This window comes from Lutra lutra, chromosome 7 (genome assembly GCF_902655055.1).
Source record: "Lutra lutra chromosome 7, mLutLut1.2, whole genome shotgun sequence".
Lineage (NCBI taxonomy): Eukaryota > Metazoa > Chordata > Mammalia > Carnivora > Mustelidae > Lutra > Lutra lutra.
This window is the reverse complement of record NC_062284.1, coordinates 60,492,282-60,513,527: the sequence shown is the minus strand read 5'-3', so window position 1 is coordinate 60,513,527 and position 21,246 is coordinate 60,492,282. Positions and strand designations below refer to the sequence as shown.

At 45.1% G+C, this 21,246-nt stretch overlaps 1 protein-coding gene across 2 annotated transcripts in view; it reads left to right on the top strand.

Moving 5' to 3' along the window:
* PPP1R14D (protein phosphatase 1 regulatory inhibitor subunit 14D) overlaps positions 1-21,246 on the top strand; it is a 23,255-nt gene extending 2,009 nt beyond the window's left edge. For both annotated transcript variants that reach the window (XM_047738630.1, XM_047738629.1), the window contains exons 2-6: positions 737-867; positions 9,663-9,941; positions 20,453-20,533; positions 20,703-20,735; positions 20,934-21,246. In XM_047738630.1, coding sequence (XP_047594586.1) covers positions 865-867; positions 9,663-9,941; positions 20,453-20,533; positions 20,703-20,735; positions 20,934-20,999 — 462 coding nt within the window. In that variant the 5' untranslated portion in view covers positions 737-864 and the 3' untranslated portion in view covers positions 21,000-21,246. The remainder of the gene's footprint in view (positions 1-736; positions 868-9,662; positions 9,942-20,452; positions 20,534-20,702; positions 20,736-20,933) is intronic.

The window sequence follows — 21,246 nt, the reverse complement described above, 5'->3', positions numbered from 1 at the left end:
TCATCAAGCACTGACAGTGCCCAGACCCTTAGGTTCCTAAGCACTTCCCAACATTGCCCCATATACTCAGACCAAGAAAGCAGGTATTATTTTTATCCCCAATATACAGATGAACAGGCAGGTTGTGACAGGTAATGTGGCATGTGGCAGAGTGAGGACTGACATCTAGGTAAGCCAATTCCATTGCTTTAGTGCCTAAACCATGGGCTTTATAGCACTTGCAGCTTTGACTTCACCTGGCCCTTCTGCCCTCACCACAGAATTTAACTTGCCTGAAGCAAAAAATTCATTTTCAAGTGGTAAGCAAATCACCTTGAGGTAAGACACTAACCAGCACACTTGACAGAGATGATTACTAATGCTCACAGGAACTCTGAGAACAGTTTCCACTTTGCAGAGAAGTTCGCTAGCTCCACTGAGGTCACAGAGTAAAGAGTGGGAGGCAAGGCTGGATAGGGGTTGAGTTGGTGGGCTTATATCTCAGGCCCCTGGGTTTAGTTATCATCTGCCATTTATTCTCTGTGTGGCCTTTGGTAAGTTAGTTAGCCTCTCTGTGCTTTGGTTTCCTTGCATACAATGTGGGGCTTCATAGGTTATTATGAGGTTTAAATGAGTTAACACAGATTAAACATTTGCTACCATGAATGCCCAGTAAATGTTACCTGCAAAAAGTAACAGAGCCAGAATTTTATTCCAAGTCTCTATGACATCAAAAACTACACTTTCCCACTACTAGGAGTGCAGCCATCTTCCAGCTCTCCGCCCCTGCTTAGTAGCTGTGTGAAGCCATCTTCAATCCTCATCTCCAGTTGAGCTGGCTGGCAGAGACCGACTGCACCTGCCAAGCCCTGCCCAAGATGCAGAATGGTAAGTAAATTTACAGGCTGTGTTTGTTTTATACCTTTACATTTTGGGGCGGTTCGTTATGTGACAATAATAATTGAAATAGAGGGGTAATACATTTATAGACTAAATTTTAGTTCTAATTAATGATCCATAAGCAATACATTTTATAAATTTCAGTTTGGTTTTTTGTAAAGACTTACTTATTTGAGAGAGATAGAGAGGACAATTGTGAGTGGGGCAGTGGGGAGGTGCTGAGGGAGAGACTCTTTAAGCTGACTGACTCCCCGCAGAGCTCAGAGCCTGATGTGTGGCAGGATCCCAGGACCCTGAGATCATGACCTGAGCTGAAACCAAGAGTCAGATGCTTAACCGCCTGAGACACTCAGGCGACCCTAAATAAAATTCCAGTTTTAATGATCTAAGTCAAAGCCCATGACTTCTCTTGATAATGCAGAACCAACAAATTTTCATCAGGAATTTTGGGGAAAGTAATGTAATTCTTAAAAAATAAAAGATTTTATTTATTTATTTGACAATCAGAGATCACAGGTAGGCAGAGAAGCAGGCAGAGAGAGAGAGAGAGAGAGGAGGAAGCAGGCTTCCCGCTGAGCAAAGAGCACAATGTAGGGCTCAATCCCAGGACCCTGAGATCATGACCTGAGCCGAAGGCAGAGGCTTTAACTCACTGAACAACCCAGGAGCCCCAGTAATGTAATTCTTTTCAAGGTGAGGCCGCTGTCATTGGTTCAGTCTTTATTTAAAGGAGACAGGTTCTCTCAGATGATGCCTAAAAGGGGCATTTTTAAAGAACTCTACTAGTGTCAGAAATGCTCCCACAATATTCCTGATATTGGGGGCCTCTAAATAGCCAGCAGTGGTCCAGACCCACAGTATTCATGCCTTTAGGTAACCCCCTCCCCTTGAGTGTGGCTGGGCCTAGCGACTGGCTTCTGGTGAGTAGAATACAGCAAAAGTCTCGGGATGTCACTTCCTGGTTTAGACTGCAGAAAGACTGTGACTTCTCGTCTTGCTTGCTGCCATTTTCCTCTCAGTGCCCTGGCTCTAGTGGAAGCTAGCTGTCATGTGGCGAGTAGTTCTCTAGAGAGGTCTTTGTGGCAAGGAACTAATGTCTCTGACCAACAGCCCTGACCAGCAGCTGACTTGCAGCCTTCTGAGAATCCCTGACCTAGGCGAGCCAGTTAAGCCACCTGTTACAACGGTGATAGAGTAAATACTTACTGTTGTAAGCTGCAAAATTTGGGGGTAATTTGTTACACAGCAATATATAACTAACATTAATTAACTGAAAAAATTAGGATATCAAACTATAAACAGTTTATTTGGTACAACTTTCCAAGGAGCTAATATGACCATAAATATTAAACTCCCCTAAAATTTTATACATTCTTTGTCCTTATCGTTCCACATCTAGAAATTTCTCTTAAGGAAAAAGAAAAATCATGGAATTCTAATAAAGGAATAGTTACAAGGATGTTTAGAACAGTGTTATTTATAATGGCAAAAAATGGGTAGCAGTCCTTATATCTAATAACAGGGGATTGAGAAACTATATCATGGAATTGCTGCTAATAGAACAGGTTGAAATCCATTAGTGAATCTTAAAAACAAACTGACTTGGGGCACCTGGGTGGCTCAGTGGGTTAAGCCTCTGCCTTCAGCTCAGGTCATGATCCCAGGGTCCTGGTATCGAGCCCCGAGTTGGGCTCTCTGCTCGGCAGGGAGCCTGCCTCCTCCTCTCTCTCTGCCTGCCTCTCTGCCTACTTGTGATCTCTGTCTGTCAAATAAATAAATACAAATCTTTAAAAAAAATTAAAAAAAAAAACTGACTTGCTGTCAGCATTTGAAGAAATAAAATGAAATCAATTTGAAAATATCAGAGGGGAAAAAACCAAAAAACAAAACAGACAACAAAAAAGAAAATATCAGAGGAAAGGTAAGTTTTGCTTCATAAGAAATTTCCATTTCATGTTTGTATATGTGTACATTGTGATAGTAAATGAATTCCTTACTCTGAGTCATGGTCCAAACTTTTAAACTCTGTAGTGTCAAAAAAAGATACATATAGGGGCACCTGGGCAGCTGAGTCCCTTAAGCATAGGACTTTTGATTTTGGCTCTGGTCGTGATCTCATGTGGTAGGATTGAGTCCCATATCAGGCTCCATGCTCAGTGGGGAGTCTGCTTGAGATTCTCTCCCTCTCCCTTTGCCTACCCCCGCCCCCCGCTCACATGCACACATGTACACTCTTTCTCTCTCAAATAAATAAATCTTGAAAAGAAAAAAGCTATGTACAAAACTACTTAGTGGTACAAAAAAGTATGCAAAAGATATTAAATTATCAAACAGCATGCTTATGTTACAAAATAATCTAACTTCATTAAAATTTAAAACAAGCAAAGCTCGGGTGCCTGGGTGGCTCAGTGGGTTAGGCTGCTGCCTTCGGCTCGGGTCGTGGTCTCGGGGTCCTGGGATCGAGTCCCGCATCGGGCTCTCTGCTCGGCGGGGAGCCTGCTTCCCTCTCTCTCTCTGCCTGCCTCTCTGCCTGCTTGTGATCTCTCTCTGTCAAATAAATAAATAAAATCTTTAAAAAAAAAAAAACAAGCAAAGCTCTATGAAAAATGGAAAATAAATACACCAAACATATCATTTATACTTTTCTTTTTAAATCTATATTTTAAAATTTTCTACAACAAACATGTCTTCTTTAAACTTATTTCCTGAATAATAATAATAATAATGGTTTTTAAAGTTTCCCTAATAACTATATATTATGTATTAGCATTTTCTCAACTATGTTATATTTGCGTAGAAAAAAGACTGAAAGGAAATTTGCCAGAATGTCAGTTAGAAGTGGTGGTTTTTATGTGGTGGGATTGTGGGGAATTTTTAATGTTTTAGAAAACTTAGAAATATTTCTAAAATGAACATGTTTTTCTTTTATAATAAAGAATTTAAAAAATAATTTAAAGTAATCTCTACATCCAACATTGAGCTTGAACTCATGACCCTAAAATCAAGAGTTGCATGCTCTGCTGACTAAGCCATCCAGGCTCCCCTATAAATAAACATTTTTAATAAGAGAAGGAAAAGAAGAGGCATTTTTTTTAAAGATTTTATTTATTTATTTGACACGGAGAGAGAGATCACAAGCAGGTAGAGAGGCAGGCAGAGAGAGAGGGGGAAGCAGGCTCCCTGCTGAACAGAGAGCCCAATGTGGGGCTCGATCCTAGGACCCTGAGACCATGACCTGAGCTGAAGGCAGAGGCTTAACCCACTGAGCTACCCAGGCATCCCAAGAAGAGGCATTTTTTAAAAATTTTTTTTATTTTTAAAGATTTTATTTATTTATTTGACAGACAGAGATCACAAGCAGGCAGAGGCAGGCAGAAAGAGAGGAAGGGAAGCAGGCTCCCCACGGAGCAGAGACCCCGATGTGGGGCTCGATTCCAGGACGCTGGGATCACGACCCCATCTGAAGGCAGAGGCTTTAACCCACCGAGCCACACAGGTGCCCCCAGAAGAGGCATTTTTAAAAAAGACTTTATTTATTTGAGAGAGAGCACACAAGCAGGGGGAGCAGCAGAGGCAGAGGGAGAAGGAGGCCCAAGGAAGCTCCTTGCGGAGCAGGGAGCCCAATGCCAGGGCTCGATCCCAGGACCCTGGGATCATGACCTGAGTCAAAGACAGATGTTTAACCGACTGAGCCACCCAGGCGCCCCAAGGAAGATGCATTTAAGAGCAGTGTAGTTCTGATGGTGTTTGCCTGTGGCCTATTTTATCTCACCCCTGGACCTAGGTCAAGCCAGGAGCAGGGCAGACACCCTTACCTCTGCCCAGGCCGGCACCCTCTTTGTTTGCCCATCCTGACGTGGCCCTGCGGTCTTGGTGCTTTTTTCTTTCCATGTTATCTTGGGGCATGATTCCCTTATCTTGGGCAAACTAATTGACTAATGGTGACATGCATAGGCCAGTGAGACATGTGTGAGTGCAGAAATGGAAGAATGTTAATAAAGAGCCTTACACACTGGGACGCCTGGGTGGCTCAGTTGGTTGAGCAGCTGCCTTCGGCTCAGGTCATGTTCCCAGCGTCCTGGGATCGAGTCCCACATCGGGCTCCTTGCTCAGCAGGGAGCCTACTTCTCCCTCTGCCTCTGCCTGCCATTCTGTCTGCCTGTGCTCACTCTCTCTCCCTCTCTCTCTCTGACAAATAAATAAAAAAAACCTTAAAAAAAAAAAAGAGCCTTACACATACATAATGGGCATAACTCATTTGTGTGCCATTGAGGTTCACGGGGGCCATTCTGTATGCTCTTGCAAAATCTCCCCAGCCTTCAGTTTACAGATGAGGAAACAGGCTCACAAAAGCTCCATGCGTGAACCTGTCTGTGTCCCTGTATGGGCGTCTATGAAGTTTGCCTATGTTATGTCCCCATTCCATTACCAAGTTCTATTAAATAGTACCCCCTAAGTAGTTCTGCACTGTCCCCTTCTCACTACTGACAATACTACCTCCACCAGTCAAGCCCTACAGCAGTGGTCTCCTAACTGATCTCCTTTAGACTTTCTGTACCCTCTGATTCTCTATTTAACAGGCAGGGTGAGATTTTGAAAATTTATTTTATTTTTTTTTAAAGATTTTATTTATTTATTTGACAGAGAGAGATCACAAGTAGACAGAGAGGCAGGCAGAGAGAGAGAGAGAGGGAAGCAGGCTCCCTGCCGAGCAGAGAGCCCGATGCGGAACTCGATCCCAGGACCCTGAGATCATGACCTGAGCCGAAGGCAGCGGCTTAACCCACTGAGCCACCCAGGCGCCCCGAGATTTTGAAAATTTAAATCTGAACATGTCAGCCTATCCCACCACTGTTGCTCAAGATTTTGCTCCCAATGTGCTTAGGAGAGAGACAGAATTCCTTAATGTGGATCACAGGGCCCTGTGTAGATACCTCCACCCCTTCTGCCTCATGACTGTGTTTCCCTCCCTCCTCTCTGTTATAGTCCCATTGACCTTTTAATCCTTGTATTCAACATCTCCCTCCTGCCACAGGGCCTTTGCATTTGCTCTGACTTCTGCCAGATACACTCCTGCTGGCCCCTGTGCCTAGTTAACTCCTATTCATCCTTTAGAACTCAGTTCAAACTGTTACCACTTGCTAGATCACATCCTCAGTAGACATTCTTATAGCACCTTTTACCTTTTTTTTTTTTTCAGATTACTAAATACAGTTGCAGCTTTACATTTCTTTGCTTAGTTGATTAACATTGGTTTATTTTTACACTCCACTATAAGTTCCATGAAGGTGGGGACAGAGTTTCTTTTGGATCGCCAATCCCCAGGCCCGAGCATAATGCTTCGCCTACTATAGGACCTCCTAAAATCTGTTATTAAGTGAATGAGTTAATGAATGAACAAAATCCATTCAGTCTTCCGATCTGGTTCCTTTTCCTGAAAGTGCTCCTGAACTCTTCACAAGACTGGAAACAGAAGACGGAGGGAATGAGAATAATAATACCTGCCCATCACAGAGTGTAATGGTCATCAAAGTAACACCTGAGTCTACAGGCTACATTTTATCATTTACTTATTTATTTATCTATCAAAGATTTTATTTATTTATTTATTTAAAAAATAGGGGCGCCTGGGTGGCTCAGTGGGTTAAGCCACTGCCTTCGGCTCGGGTCATGATCCCAGGTCCTGGGTTCAAGCCCCACATCGGGCTTTCCGCTCGGCGTGGAGCCTGCTTCCTCCTCTCTCTCTGCTTGCCTCTCTGCCTACTTGTGATTTCTCTCTGTCAAATAAATAAATAAAATCTTTAAAAAAAATTTAAAAAATATTTTATTTATTTATTTGACAGAGAGATCACAAGTAGGCAGAGAGGCAGGCAGAGAGAGAGAGAAGCAGGCTCCCTGCTGAGCAGAGAGCACAATGCGGCCCTCTATCCCAGGACCCTGAGATCATGACCCGAGCCAAAGGCAGAGCCTTAACCCACTGAGCCACCCAGGGGCCCCACAGATTTTATTTATTTATTTGACAGAGACACGACAAGAGAGGGAACACAAGCAGAGGGAGTGGGAGAGGGAGAAGCGGGCTTCCCAGTGGAGCAGGGAGCCCCATGTGGGGCTTGATCCTAGGACCATGGGATATTGACCCAAGCAGAAGGCAGATGCTTAATAACTGAGGCTACATTTTAGAGGCCTCCCCACTGCTGCTCATTTCAACTCTCTTCCACAGAGGCCCAGGAACGAAACTGCTGCAGAGAAATCCCTCAGCAAGCCTTTGGCAGACAAAGCCTTACCAGGAAGGCAGAGAGCGAGAAGGCAAAGAAAGGAAGGGAATGGGGGTGCCTGGGTGGCTCACTCAGTTAAGTGTCTGCCTTTGGCTCAGGTCATGATCTCAGGGTCCTGGGATGGAGCCCGGCATCAGGCTCCCTACTCTGTGGGGAGCCTGCTTCTCCGGCTCCCTCTGCCCTGCCGCTCCCCCTGCTTGTGCTCTCTCTGTCAAATAAATAAATAAAATCTTAAAACAAATTAGAAAAAAAAGGGGGAGTCTGCTTCCCTCTCTCTCTCTGTCTGCCTCTCTGCCTGCTTGTGATCTCTCGTCCTCTGTGTCAAATAAATAAATAAAATCTTTTTTTTTTTTTTTTAAAGGAAGGGAATGGATGTCTCTTGAGAAGGAACTCTGTTTTGGACATCATATTTACATATATTAACTCATTTAATCTTCCCCCAAAACCCTATGTGTCAGATGAGAAAATGGACTCAAAGAGGTTGTGAAATGTGAAGGTTATAAAACTTTGCAAAACAGGGTAAAAAGCTGAGTTTGAACTCAGATCTGTCAGCCTTCCTCCAAAGTCTGGGCTTTTCCAGGCTGCTTTCCTGGGGTGCAGCCCTCAAACATCTCCCCGCCTCTGTTAACTTAGAGCCCCAAAGTTTTTCATCATTAAAGACTCATCTATTAGAGGCGCCTGAGTGGCTCAGTCAGTTAAGCGTCTGACTCTTGGTTTCGGCTCATGTCATGATCTCATAGAGTGTTCACCCTCTCTCTCAAATAAATAAATCTTAAAAAGAAAAAGGCTCATCTGTTGGCTATTATCTAAAGCTCTCTTTCAGGAGTCAGTGTATGATGGTTTTAGTCGATACATTGGAAACAGAAACTCAATATTTTATTTGATTTTTAAAGATTTTATTTATTTATTTGAGAGAGAGAGAAATAGCCAGAGAGAGAGCACAAGTGGTTGGGGGGAGGGAGAAGCAGGCTCCCCACAGAGCTGGGGGCCCCACACAGGGCTCACTCCCAGGACTCCAGGACCATGACCTGAGCCAAAGGAAAACACTTAACTGACTGAGCCACCAGGTACCCTGAAACTCAGCATTTTAAAGGCAACTACTGCAAGACCTAAAGAGAAATTTATAAACAAATATTGGAATGTAGAAAGTAAAGGGGGATGACAAAGTTAATTTCCCATTCTTCATAGGGAGAAGACAAGAGATACTGTCTAGAATGGACAAATATACAAAGGGATAAATGGTGATTACTGGGGAATTAAAAACAGAAGCTGTTGGTGGGGTTGCTTCTGGGGAGTGGGGCTGGGGAGAGCAGAGAAACTTCCATTTTTCATTTGTCCTTCTGAACTGTTTATCTCTTTAAAAAATGACAGTGTTTCTTCTGTAACTTTTGTAAAAAGCTTTTAGAAATTTTTGTTACAGGGCACCTGGGTAGTGCAGTCAGTTGAGTGTCTGACTCTTGATTTTGACTGGGTATGATCTCAAGGTCCTGGGATGGAGCCCTGCATCAGGCTCCACAGTCAGCAGGGATTCTGTCGATTCTGTCTTCCTTTCCCTCTGCCCCTCCTGCTCGGGCTCTCATTCTCTCTCTCTCTCTCTAAAAAAAAAAAAAAAAAAAAAAAAAAATGGTTACAAAAGACTGAACAAACGCTTCCTTTAGAATGCAAGTACTGTATGTTTAGAGCTATTAGTCTCATTACCAGGGTAAAAGTTACGTCTGCAGGTTTCCTTTGTGTCAAGAAGGACCTGAGTCAGGGGAGGTTCATGTGATGATAAACATGGCTTCCCAAGCAGTTGCCTCTGGGGAACTGGCATGGGGGACGAGCTTGATTAATTTATCTTTGCAAGCACAGGGCCAGGCTGACAGAGGAGCACCTCTTTCCTTCCATATCCATAAGGCAGCTCACAATCAGACACACCCAGACACAAGAGGGTCCTGACCTGATGAGGGCCAGAGAGAACCATTCCTCTACCTCTGGTGAGACTCTGCCCCTGCCAGTGCTCCACTCTGAGCAAGAGCGCCTACCAGTAGGGGACGCTGCTCCTGCAGGATCCATCTGACTGCAGCTCCTCAAGGCCCAGGTGGATCTAGTCCTAGGAAGATGGGATGCTGAGGGCTCTCAGGTGAGTGTGACTCCGGTCCTGTTCTACAACTGGCCATAGAGCACCGATCAGAGCCCTGCACCCCTCAGGACCAGAGCGTCCCTTCTTCCTCCCAAGGCATGGCACGTTCTTGACCATTGCTTATCTGAGGTTGAAATCACTTTGGGCTCCAGTAGCTGCAAAAAGGAGGGCTGGGGCACAGCTCGGGCATGCCACTCAGTGGCAGCAAGGAGCCAGGAGATGGGCATTCCCAGCACCAGAGAAAGTCCTATTGATCTTTGACCCAACGCCCTTCCTGGAGCCTTGGCCCTCCCTCTTTCCCCCTTCCTTTCTTCCCTGCTGGCCTCTCCCTCTGTTCAGCTCCTCACTTCCCTGGCACCCCTGCTCTGACCGGCAGTTTTTCCCAGGTCCTGGCTCACGCCAGTCCTTCCATGCTGTCCTCAAGCCCTGCTTCCTGCACATCTTCCAACCCCGATGGGGAGAACTCGAGTAAGAAGGTCCACTGGACTTCTGGGAGGAGGAGGACGTCATCCACAGACTCAGAGTCAAAGTCCTACGCCGACCCCTCCAAAGTGTCCAGGTCCCGGAGACCCAGCCGGCTGACGGTGAAGTATGACCTGGGGCAGCTCCAGCGCTGGCTGGAGATGGAGCAGTGGGTGGACGTGAAAGTTCAGGAGCTCTTCCAGGTGAGAGACACGATGCCGGGGGTGGGGGGAGGACACTCGGTGCCGGGGAGAGAGCCTGCCGGGAGACCGCAGGAGGAGCTGGAGGGCCAATGTGAGATGCTCCCATAGAGAGAAAGCGTCTCCCAACAGCTGACAATAGATTTGCAGTCCGGAAATCTGCCTCCCTCTGGTCTGGGCTCTGCCTCTAATGCTCTTCAAAAAATCTTTGCCAGGTTGTTTTAATATCCCTGAGACTAAGTTTCCTAATCTATAAAATGAGCCTGTCAATGCCTGTTGTATCTTCTTTGTGGGACGTTTTGAAGCTCCAGTGAAACAGAAGAGCTATTTTTATTTATTTTCTGTCTTCCTCTCATCCTCAAAACATCTACATGTCAAGAGCTGCATTGTCTAGCACTCTAGCTATCAGCCATGTGTGGGCATTGGCCTTCAAATTAATAAAATTAAATAAAATGCCAAGTTCAGTCTCTCATTCACACTGGCCACATTTCAAGTGCCCCATAGTCCCGCGTGGCTAGTGGCTGCCATCTTGTCAGCACGGATAGAGAAACATTTCCGTCCTCTCAAAGTGAACAGCACTAGACTAGAATAAGTCCTCAGCCCTGGCTCTGACTGACTCCCCTCAACTCCTCCTGAGGAAAGGACAGGTCTCTGCCCCTTGTCACGAGACAGTGGCACTTTCTTCCTTAGGTAACTAAAACTCAGGACCCTAGAGTAGTCACCACTGCTGTTTCAACAACGACAGTAACATTCTGAACACTGAACTCTGTTAGACACGGTGCCTCATGTAGGTCCTCCCTACTCCTCCCTCAGGTAGACAGGCTTTACCGTGGAGGAAATGGAAGCTTAGAGATGTTGAGTAACAAAGGAGCCCAAGGTCACACGACTAGGAAACCAAGAGACCAGGAGCTGCAGCTGGGGCTCTGCCTATAGAGCCCGGGCACTTAGGGGAGCAGCTTAGTGGTTCTCCACCCATGAAGTACTTCAGAAAAAACCTTATGACCTGACTGAGCCCCAACTGACTAAATCTATTAGGGTAGGGCCCAGACACTTGCCTTTTTTTTCTTTTTTCTTTTTTTTTTTGGCTCCAGTTAATTCTAGTATGTGGCTTGCTGAGAACCACTGCACCAAACCAGAGCCCAGGAGTCTTCCTCTACATACCCTGGTCTTTCTTTCTCCTCCTTCTTGACTCTGTTCCTATCTTTTCCTTTTGGGGCAGGGGCTCGTCATTCTTCCAGATAAGGGCTGTGCTGCGGTTGGGGTGGAGAAGAACGATCCACATAGCCCAGGCTGTCTTGGGAAGCTCACTGGGTCATGTGTTGGTGTGGTCCACGTGTCCACCATGTCCCCTGCAGCATCCTGGGCTCCCTCGTGCAGGGGAGGGAGATGCTCTGGAGCTGGGAGCAGGAGAGGCACACTTTCTCCACATGCTTCTGCTCAGCCTCCACTGCCCTTCTATCCTGCGAGCACCCTCCCTCCTTGGATCAGTTTCAGTTTCAGATTGTTATGCACTTGCATAAAAAGGCTCATATTTCAGACACCTCAGAGCAAATTTTTCTAGGCATCAGAGAAAGATACTAGACAAAGAATCTCGTTTTGTAAGATCAATGGGCAGGGGGAGGGCTGCACAATAATGAGCTCATAAGGCTGGAAAACAGGATATGTGGGAGGACCACTCCCAGGCAATGACCGAAATAAAATACCTGGCCTGTGGTTGCCATGGCAATTGTCCAAAGGTGCTAGGTGGCAGTTCCTCTCCCAGTCCCTGCTGTTTTCAGCAGGAAGCAGCCAAGTGGCTGTGGAAGCCCCAGGTGGCTGGTCATCTTGGGACAGATTGAGGCAACTGTGTGTCCGTCACAGAGTGACCATCAAAGAGCCTGTCTCTGTGCAGCAGGCTCTCCTCAACATACCCACCTTGGAGAGCCCTGTGGGTTCCAGGCATGCATTACTGCTTGTTCACTTTGGTTTAATGAGATCCAACTTTACTTTGATGGAGGCCCCCCCCTCCTCACTGAGTTTAAAAGCTGCTTTGGAGTCTTCAGAGGAACCAAGTCTGGGTTCAACAAAACAGACTTGGGGCTCTAGTGCTCTTATTGTCCAGAGGTGGAGTGTGGATTTGGCTTCTAAGCAAGGCTATAAACACTCATAAGTTTCTCCTATTTTAAGGAGACTCTTTTTTTTTTTAATTTTTAAATTTTATTTTAAAGTTTTTTTTTTTGTTGTTTATTCATTTGACAGAGATCACAAGTAGGCAGAGAGGCAGGCAGAGAGAGAGGGGAAAGCAGGCTTCCCGCTGAGAAGAGAGCCCAATGCTATGCGGGGCTGGATCCCAGGATCCTGAGATCATGACCTGAGCTGAAGGCAGAGGCTTAACCCACTAAGCCAAACAGGTGCCCCTATTTTAAGGAGACTCTTGCTCAACAATGCACCCCCTCCTCAGTTCCTACCCCTAATTTCATGTCTCCTTTAGGACAAGACTTCTTAAAGGATTTGTCCACACTCCCACTTACCTTTCCCTTTCCTATCACTATTCAAACCACTGGAACCTGTCTTCTGTTCCCACCATTCTATTGAGAGCTCTTGCCAAGGTCACCGATCACTGTCTTGGGGCCAAATCTAATGTACACATCAGCACAGTACACTGTTGACCACCCCAGAGTTTTGAAAACATTCCTATAGCTTCTATGACACTATCTTTTTCTGGTGGCAGCTGGCATTTTGATGTAGCCCTTCTGATGTGGTGACATCTTAAGAAACAATCTATTAGACTTCCAACCTTAAAAAAGTATTGTTAACGAATATGTGAAATGACACTTGTGAGCTCCTTCCTGGGCCTTACTCCACTGCTGGTTCCCATGGCAGAGAGGTCAGGAGGAAGGGGACTGAGGATGGAGTGAAGGTGAGAACGGAGTCAAGTCCAGCAGCATCTGGCAGGAAACCCCTTCATGAAACATCAAGTCACAGGTTGGCCACACTTGTTCAGCCCAGCAAATGTTGTTTGACATTTAGGGAAGGAATATTTGGATCATGATATCAGCCCATATTCTCAACTCCAGAGACTCTCAGTAATATATACTACCTTATATCCAAAATACGTGTGGATAATATCACAGGTGGTATGAAAAGGTTTTTTGGGGGTCCAGACTTGTACTTTTTTAGAGGTAGAATTCTAGTAATTGGAAGGCAGCTTTACTATTCAGCCTCCCCTCTCCCCACCACGTTCTGGGATTCCAGCTGCATATATGTGAGACCACTCAGTATCACACCACAGGTCATCAAGGCTCTGTTCTCTTCTTCCTCCCCAACCTCTCAAGGTTTTTTTCTTTTCTGTGTTTCTTTTTTTTAAGATTTTGTTTATTTGTTTGTTTGTTTGTTTGTTTTGCTAAAGAGAGAGCACAAGTAGGCAGAGCAGCAGGGAGAGGGAGAGGTAGGCTTCCCACTGAGCAGAGAGCCTGATGTGGGGCTCAGTCCCAGGACCCTGAGATCATGACCTGAGCCAAAGGCAGCCACTTAATCAACTGAGCCACCACAGGCACTCCATCTTTCTGTGTTTCATCTTGGCTAGTTTCTTTAGCCAAGGACCCTGTATCTTTAGGTTGAACTGATTCTTTTTTGGCAACGTCCAAATATGCTGTTAACTCCATTCAGTAAATTTTTCATTGAAAATATTTCATCTTTTTTTTTTAAAGATTTTATTTATTTATTTGACAGAGAGAAATCACAAGTAGGCAGAGAGGCAGGCAGAGAGAGAGGAGGAAGCAGGCTCCCCGCCGAGCAGAAAGCCCGATGTGGGGCTCGAACCCAGGACCTGGGATCATGACCTGAGCCGAAGGCAGCGGCTTAACCCACTGAGCCACCCAGGCGCCCGAAAATATTTCATCTTTCAGGGCACCTGGCTGGCTCAGTCGGTAGAGCATGTGACTCTTGATCTCCAGGTTGTGAGTTCAAGGCCCACGCTGCATGTAGAGATTACTTAAAAATAAAATCTTTACAAAAATATTGTATTTTTCATCTCTGGATATTCCATTTGGCTTTTTTCTCATATATTTCATTTTTCTCATTACTGTGTTTGTGTTTTTCCTCATCTGCTAATTCCACCATCTGTCATTTCTGGGTCAGCTTCTATTAACTGATTTTTCTCCTCTTTATAGGTCACATTTCCTGCTTCTGGTATGACTAGTGATTTTTGTTTGTATACTGGACATTTTATGAGTTTTATGTTACTGGGTAACTAGATTTTTTTTTTCTTCCTTTAAAGCATTGGCCCTTGTTCTAATAGGTGGTTTAGTTACTTGTGGCTCAGTTTGATCCTTCTGAAGCTTGTTTTTAAGTTATGTTGAGTCTAGAGTAGCCTTTAATCTAGAGAATAATTTAACCCCCAGTAAGGGCTCTACCGAATTCCTGCACAATCAGTGATGACCATCCACTCTGGCTGGGTGGAACTTGATTTGCCTCCCAGTCCTGTGTGAGATCTGTTTGTCTCTGGACCTTCGGTGCCTCACACTGCCTGGCCTCTTGAGGGTTTACATTATGAATGTGCATCTTGTGTTCAGGAAAGACTCAAGAGGACCCTTATGCAGATTTCTGGAGGTCTCTTTCTTCATAACTCCCTCCTCTCCACGGCTGTGTCTAGCAACCTCCAGCCACCTCAACCCTGAGCTCTGATCTCCATCACATTAATATAGCAAGACCACTGTGCTCTGCTTGAGGCCTCCCTCTCTGCTCTGTGGTCAGGAAATTGCCTCTAGGAATAAATACAGGGCAGTTACAGAGTTTGCCTCTTCTGTTTCCTTTCTCTCTCAGGTAGCCATGAAGAACCTGTTGTCCAATGACTGAAAACACTGTTCATATATTTTTGTCTAGTTTAGTGGTTACTTATGTTGGGAGAATAAATACAGCCTCTGTTACTCCATCATTTCCAGAAATATAAATAATCGGTTTAACTCTTATTCAGCTTTCAGGTCTCGGATTAGAAGTTACTTCCTCCAGGAAGTCTTCCCGAACCCTAGGCTTGGTTATGTTCCCCTTCTGTGTGTTCTTGAAGTATCTCATCAGAGTGCCTATCTCTCTGTATTATTATTATTTTTGAAAGATTTTGTTTATTTATTTATTTTTAAAAGATTTTATTTATTTATTTATTTGACAGATAGAGATCACAAGTAGGCAGAGAGGCAGGCAGAGAGAGGAGGAAGCAGTCTCCCCGCTGAGCAGAGAGCCCGATGCAGGGCTCGATCCCAGGACCCTGAGATCAAGACCTGAGCCGAAGGCAGAGGCTTTAACCCACTGAGCCACCCAGGTGCCCCGCTAATCTGAATTAAAAAAAAAAAAAGACTTCTTGGGGCACCTGAGTGGCTCAGTCAGTTGTTGGGCATCTGCCTTCAGCTCTTGTCATGGTCCTGGTGTCCTAGGACACCTATCCCCTGCTTTGGGCTCCCTGCTCCATGGGAAGCCTGCTTCTCCCTCTCCCAGCCCCTGCTTGTGTTCCCTCTCTCACTGTCTGTCAATTATATAAATAAAATCTTTAAAAAAATAATAATTAAAAATAATAATTAAAGGGGCACCTTCGTGGCTCAGTGGGTTAAGGCCTCTGCCTTCGACTCAGGTCATGATTCCAGGGTCCTGGCATTGAGCCCCACATCAGGCTCTCTGTTCATCAGGGAGTCTGCTTCCCCCCACCTCTCTGCCTGCCTCTCTGCCTACTTGTGGTCTCTGTCTGTCAAATAAACAAATGAAATCTTAAAAAAAATAATAAGAATTAAAAAAGACTCCTTAGTGAGAAAAAATGAACAACCCATTAGAAAATGAATAAGGCAGCAGTTCTTTTTTTTTTTTTTTTTTAAGATTTTATTTATTTATTTGACAGAGAGAGATCACAAGCAGGCAGAGAGGCAGGCAGAGAGAGAGGAGGGAGCAGGGAGCCCGATGTGGGGCTCGATCCCAGGACCCTGAGATCATGACCTGAGCCGAAGGCAGTGGCTTAACCCACTGAGCCACCCAGGCGCCCCTTTAAAGATTTTATTTATTTATTTGACAGAGAGAGATCACAAGTAGATGTAGAGGCAGGCAGAGAGAGAGAGAGGGAAGCAGGCTTCTCGCTGAGCAGAGAGCCCGATGCGGGACTCGATCCCAGGACCCTGAGATCATGACCCGAGCCGAAGGCAGCAGCTTAACCCACTGAGCCACCCAGGCGCCCAAGGCAGCAGTTCTTGAAGCATATTCTGGTGACCCTTTCAGACGGTTCATGGTTATTTTTGTAATAACGCTGAGGTGTCAGTTGCCTTTTTCACTATGTTGACATTTTTACTGATACTGCAAAAACAGTGGTGGCCCTTAGCGTGAATTCAGAAAGTGGCAGTGGGGCAACTGGCTGGTTCTGTTGGAGGAGCACGCGACTTTTGATCTTGGGGTTGTGCGTTTGAGCCCCACATTGGGTGGAGAGATTACCTAAATAAATACACTTCAAAATAAGAAGGAAAGTGGCACCCACCTGTACTAATGTTACAGGAATTTTTATTCCCTTACTGCCCACAGTTCTTGGTCATGGTGCTTCGAAGAATGAAGACAAAGATCAAAGAGTGGTGGGCAGCAAGGCAAAGTTTATTGAGCAATAATAGTACAAAGCTCCCAAACAGGGAGGGGACCCAAGAGGGTTGCTGTTTTGGCATTCAAACCTGGGAGTTTTTATAAGCTCTTTGCAGAACTTTCTGGAACCTCCTGAGTGTGGGGCCTCTGTGGACTGACTGCTGAGGTGTGCCAGTGAGGGCTTTGATCATGCTCCCATCTAACTATTGGGTTATTGTTCATGTGTTGATGGTCTTTTTGGGCTAACCTTTGGAAACTAATTGCCTCAACTTGTGACAGTGACAAATGTCTTATGGTTGTTTTGCTTCAGGATGTTTTGCAAATGTCACTTCTGCAGAGGCTGCTAGACAGGATGCTATTGTGGTCTTGTCTAAGTGGTAAAACAGGAGACTAGTGCCGTTCTGTCTTGGCTGTCCCGGCACCCTAATTGTCCAACTAACCCCTAACACTAGTGTCACATTCTTTACTACTGTGTCACTTTCACTTAAGAAAATCCTTGACAAAGCAGTAAATCACTAAGTTTATTAGAACTTGGCCATTGAATTCACATCTTTTTTTTTTTTTTTAAAGATTTTATTTATTTATTTGACAGAGAGAGATCACAAGTAGACGGAGAGGCAGGCAGAGAGAGAGAGAGAGAGAGGGAAGTAGGCTTCTTGCTGAGCAGAGAGCCCGATGTGGGACTCGATCCCAGGACCCTGAGATCATGACCTGAGCCGAAGGCAGCAGCTTAACCCACTGAGCCACCCAGGCGCCCCTACATCTTTTTTTTTTTTTTAATAGACTTAATTTTTAGTGCAGTTTTAGGTTCACAGGGAGATTGAGCAGAAATATAGAGTTCCCATATTCCCTGGGCCCCCACATATGCACAGCCTCCACCACTATCAACATCCCCACTAGAGCAGTACACTGATAAAATCAGTGAAGCTACATTGACACATCAAAATCACCCAAAGTCCATAGCTTATATTAGGGTTCACTTTTGGTGGTGTACATTCAAGGGTTTGGACAAATTTGTAAGGGCATGTATCTACCATTGATAGTATCATACAGAGTATTTTCTCTGCCCTAAAAATCCTCTGTGCTCCGCCTATTCATCCCACTTTCCCCCTTAATCCTCCTGATCTTTTTACTGTCTTGACAGTTTTGCATTTTCCAGAATGTTGTATAGTTGGAATCATATAGTATGTATGACTGGCCAATTTCAGATTGGCTTCTTTCACTTATTCTGTGTGTTTATGGTTCATTTAGGTCTTTTCATTGCTTGACAGCTCATTTCTTTTAGTGCTGGACAATACTCCATTGTCTGGGATGTGCACAGTTGATTTATCCGTTTACCCACTGAGGGACAGATTGGTTTCTTCCAAGTTTTGGCAATTATAAGTAAGCACCTTTTTGTGCAGATAATTTTCCAGCTCACTTGGGTAGATATTAAGGAGTTTGATCACTAGATCATATAGTAAGAGTATATTTAGTTTTGTAAGAAACTGCCAAAATGTCTTCTAAAGTGGCCGCATCATTTGGCATTACCACCAGTAACAAATGAAGTTTCCTGTCATTCCATATCCTCACCAGCATTCGGATTTGGACTTTTTGCCAATTTGGTAGGTATGTAGTATCTCTCATTGTTGTCTTAATTTGCAATTTCCTTTTTTTTTTTTAAGATTTTATTTATTTATTTGAGAGAGAGACAGTGAGAGAGAGCATGAGCGAGGAGAAGGTCAGAGGGAGAAGCAGACTCCCCATGGAGCTGGGAGCCCGATGCGGGACTTGATCCCGGGACTCCGGGATCATGACCTGAGCCGAAGGCAGTCGTCCAACCAACTGAGCCACCCAGGCGTCCCTTAATTTGCAATTTCCTAATCACATAGGATGTTGAGCAATTCTTATGCGATTTGCCATCCATCCACATATCTTCTTTGGTGAGGTATCTGTTCAGATCTTTGGCCCACTCTTCAACTGGGTGGTTTCTTTCTTATTGTTGAGTTTCAAGAATTCTTTGTCTTTTTTTTTTCCAAAGATTTTATTTATTTGACACAGAGAGAGAGATTGCAAGTAGGCAGAGAGGCAGACAGAGAGAGGGGGGAAAGCAGGCTCCCACTGAGCAGAGAGCCTGATGCGGGGCTCGATCCCAGGACCCTGAGGATCATGACCTGAGCCGAAGGCAGAGGCTTAACCCACTGAGCCACCCAGGCGCCCCTCTTTGTCTCTTGAACAGTAGTCCTTTATCAGATACATCCTCTGCAAATATTTTCTCCCAGTCTATGGATTGTCATCTCATTTTTTTTTTTAATTTTTAAGGTTTTATTTATTTGACTGAGAGAGAAATCACAAGTAGGCAGAGAGGCAGGCAGAGTGGGGCAGGTGGGGGGTGGGGAAACAGGCTCCCCACTGAGCAGAGAGCCCGATGCGGGGCTCGATGCCAGGACCCTGAGATCACGACCTGACCTGCAGGCAGAGGCTTAACCCACTGAGCCACCCAGGTGCCCCTGTCATCTCATTTTCTTAAGCTTTTTTCATTTTTAATTTTATAAACTCTGTATTGATTCAATTATTTCACTGATTGTAATAATTTTAAAGATAGCTTTATTGAGATAGGATTCACAGGCCATACAGTTCACCCACTGAAAGTGTGTACTTCCAATAGTTTTAAGTTATCTTCAGGGTTATACAACCACAATTGAATTTTGGGACATTTTATCACCCCAGAAAGAAACCCTGTGCCAATTAGCAGCCACACTTCCTTCCTTACCATCACCACTCCCAGCCCAAGGCAACCACTAATCTACTTTGTGTCTCCATGGATTTACCTATTCTGGACATTTTATACAAATTATGACCATATAACATATGGACTTTCGTAACTGGCTACTTTCACTAACAAAATGTTTCCAAGATTCATCTATGTTGTAGCAGTAACTTTGTATGGCTACATGATATTTTATTTATCCATTCATTGGTTGATGGAGATATGTGTTGTTTTCACCTTTTGGCTATTACGAATAACAGTGCTATGAATATTCACGTGCAGACATTTGTGTGGACAAGTAATTTCTCTCAGGGGTAGATCTAGGAATGGGATTGCCGGGTCAGATGATAACTCTATATTTAACATTTTAAAGACCTGCCAAACTGTTTGCCAAGGCAGCTGTACCATTTTATATCCTTACCAATGATATGCATAACTTTTGAAATTAAACAGGCGTTTTAATTTTTTTAAATTTTTAAAAATTTTTTTAAAGACTTTATTTATTTATTTGACAGAGATTACAAGTAGGCAGAGAAGCAGGCAGAGAGAGTGGGGGAAGCAATTTTTTTAATTTTTAATGTTTTGAAAGATTTTATTTATTTATTTGCCAGAGAGAAAGATCACAAGCAGGCAGAGAGGCAGGCAGAGAGAGAGAAAGCAGGCTCCCTGCTGTGCAGAGAGCCTGATGCGGGGCTCAATCCCAGGACCTGAGATCATGACCTGAGCCAAAGGCGGAGGCTTAACCCACTGAGCCACCCAGGCATCCCTAAACAGACGGTGTTAAAATATTTTATTTATTTGAGAGAGAGAGAGAGAGAAAAAAAAAAACGCACAGAGGGAGAGTGATAGCCAGAAGCAGACTCCCTGTCGAGCAGTGCCCAATGTGGGACTCGATCCCAGGACCCTGAGATCGTGAGCTGAGCTAATGGCAGATGCTTAACTTACTGAGCCACCCAGGTGCCCAAACAGGCACTCTTTTTAAAGAACCCTAGCTCTGTTTCAGATGGAAGATAGTAGGACCTCAGTAAGTGTTGAATGGAAGAATGAATGGGTGGCTTGAGGAAGGTGAGGAAATGGACTGAAAATGGGAAGCAGAGTAGGAGATGGAGGAACTCCTGACAGTGACTTTCACTCCAGCACCAGCTGGCCAGGCCCCTCTGAACTCTGTGTGATTCCCAAACAGGATCAACCCACTCCTGAGCCTGAGATTGACCTGGAGGCTCTCTTGGAACTATCCACAGAGGAACAGAAGATTCACTTGGAGGTAGAAAGTGGGGCTGGGCTTAGAGCGGGAGGAACCCAGGAAGCCAGGTTTTGCCTTCTTGAGTGGCGTGGGGAGAACCAATTCAGAGGGGAGGATTCCTGGGAGGGATGAGTGGAGGCCTGTGGGAAAGTGCTATGGTCGGGGACCCACTCTTTGCTCTCTTCTACAGGCTATTCTCCGAAACTGCCCCCGCCCCACAGAGGTAAGGGATGTTCTGCAGGTCTGGGTAAGAGGGACCCAGAGGGGAGGCAGCTAATGAAGAGGAGTGTTTGAAAGCCCTATGTCCTTTTCCTCTTCCCCAGCTCTGGAGACCCCCTCTGGGGTCGGGAGAGATTATGGAGGGCAGCGTGTTGGGTGGGTGTGACCCCATGCTTTGATCTTAACCGTGTTTCTCTCTTAGCCTTTTATCTCTGAGCTGCTCAGTGAACTCAAGAAACTCCGGAGACTCAGTCGGCCTCAGAAATAAGCCTTGTGAGACTACCTTCAGCAGCCTCAGCATGCCAAGCTGTCCCTAAACCTTTGAATCCTGGGCTGAGAGGACACAGGTGATAGCCCCGTGGGACAGGCAAGGAACGTGGAAGATGAGGAGGGACATTTGGATATTCCTAGTGTATGTGCAGTCATAGCTGGGCTTTCTGGAAGCCGTTCATGGCTGTTGCCTGGTACTTTCCTTGGCAGCCAAGTGGATAAAACTTTTGGGAGTCCCAGCTGAA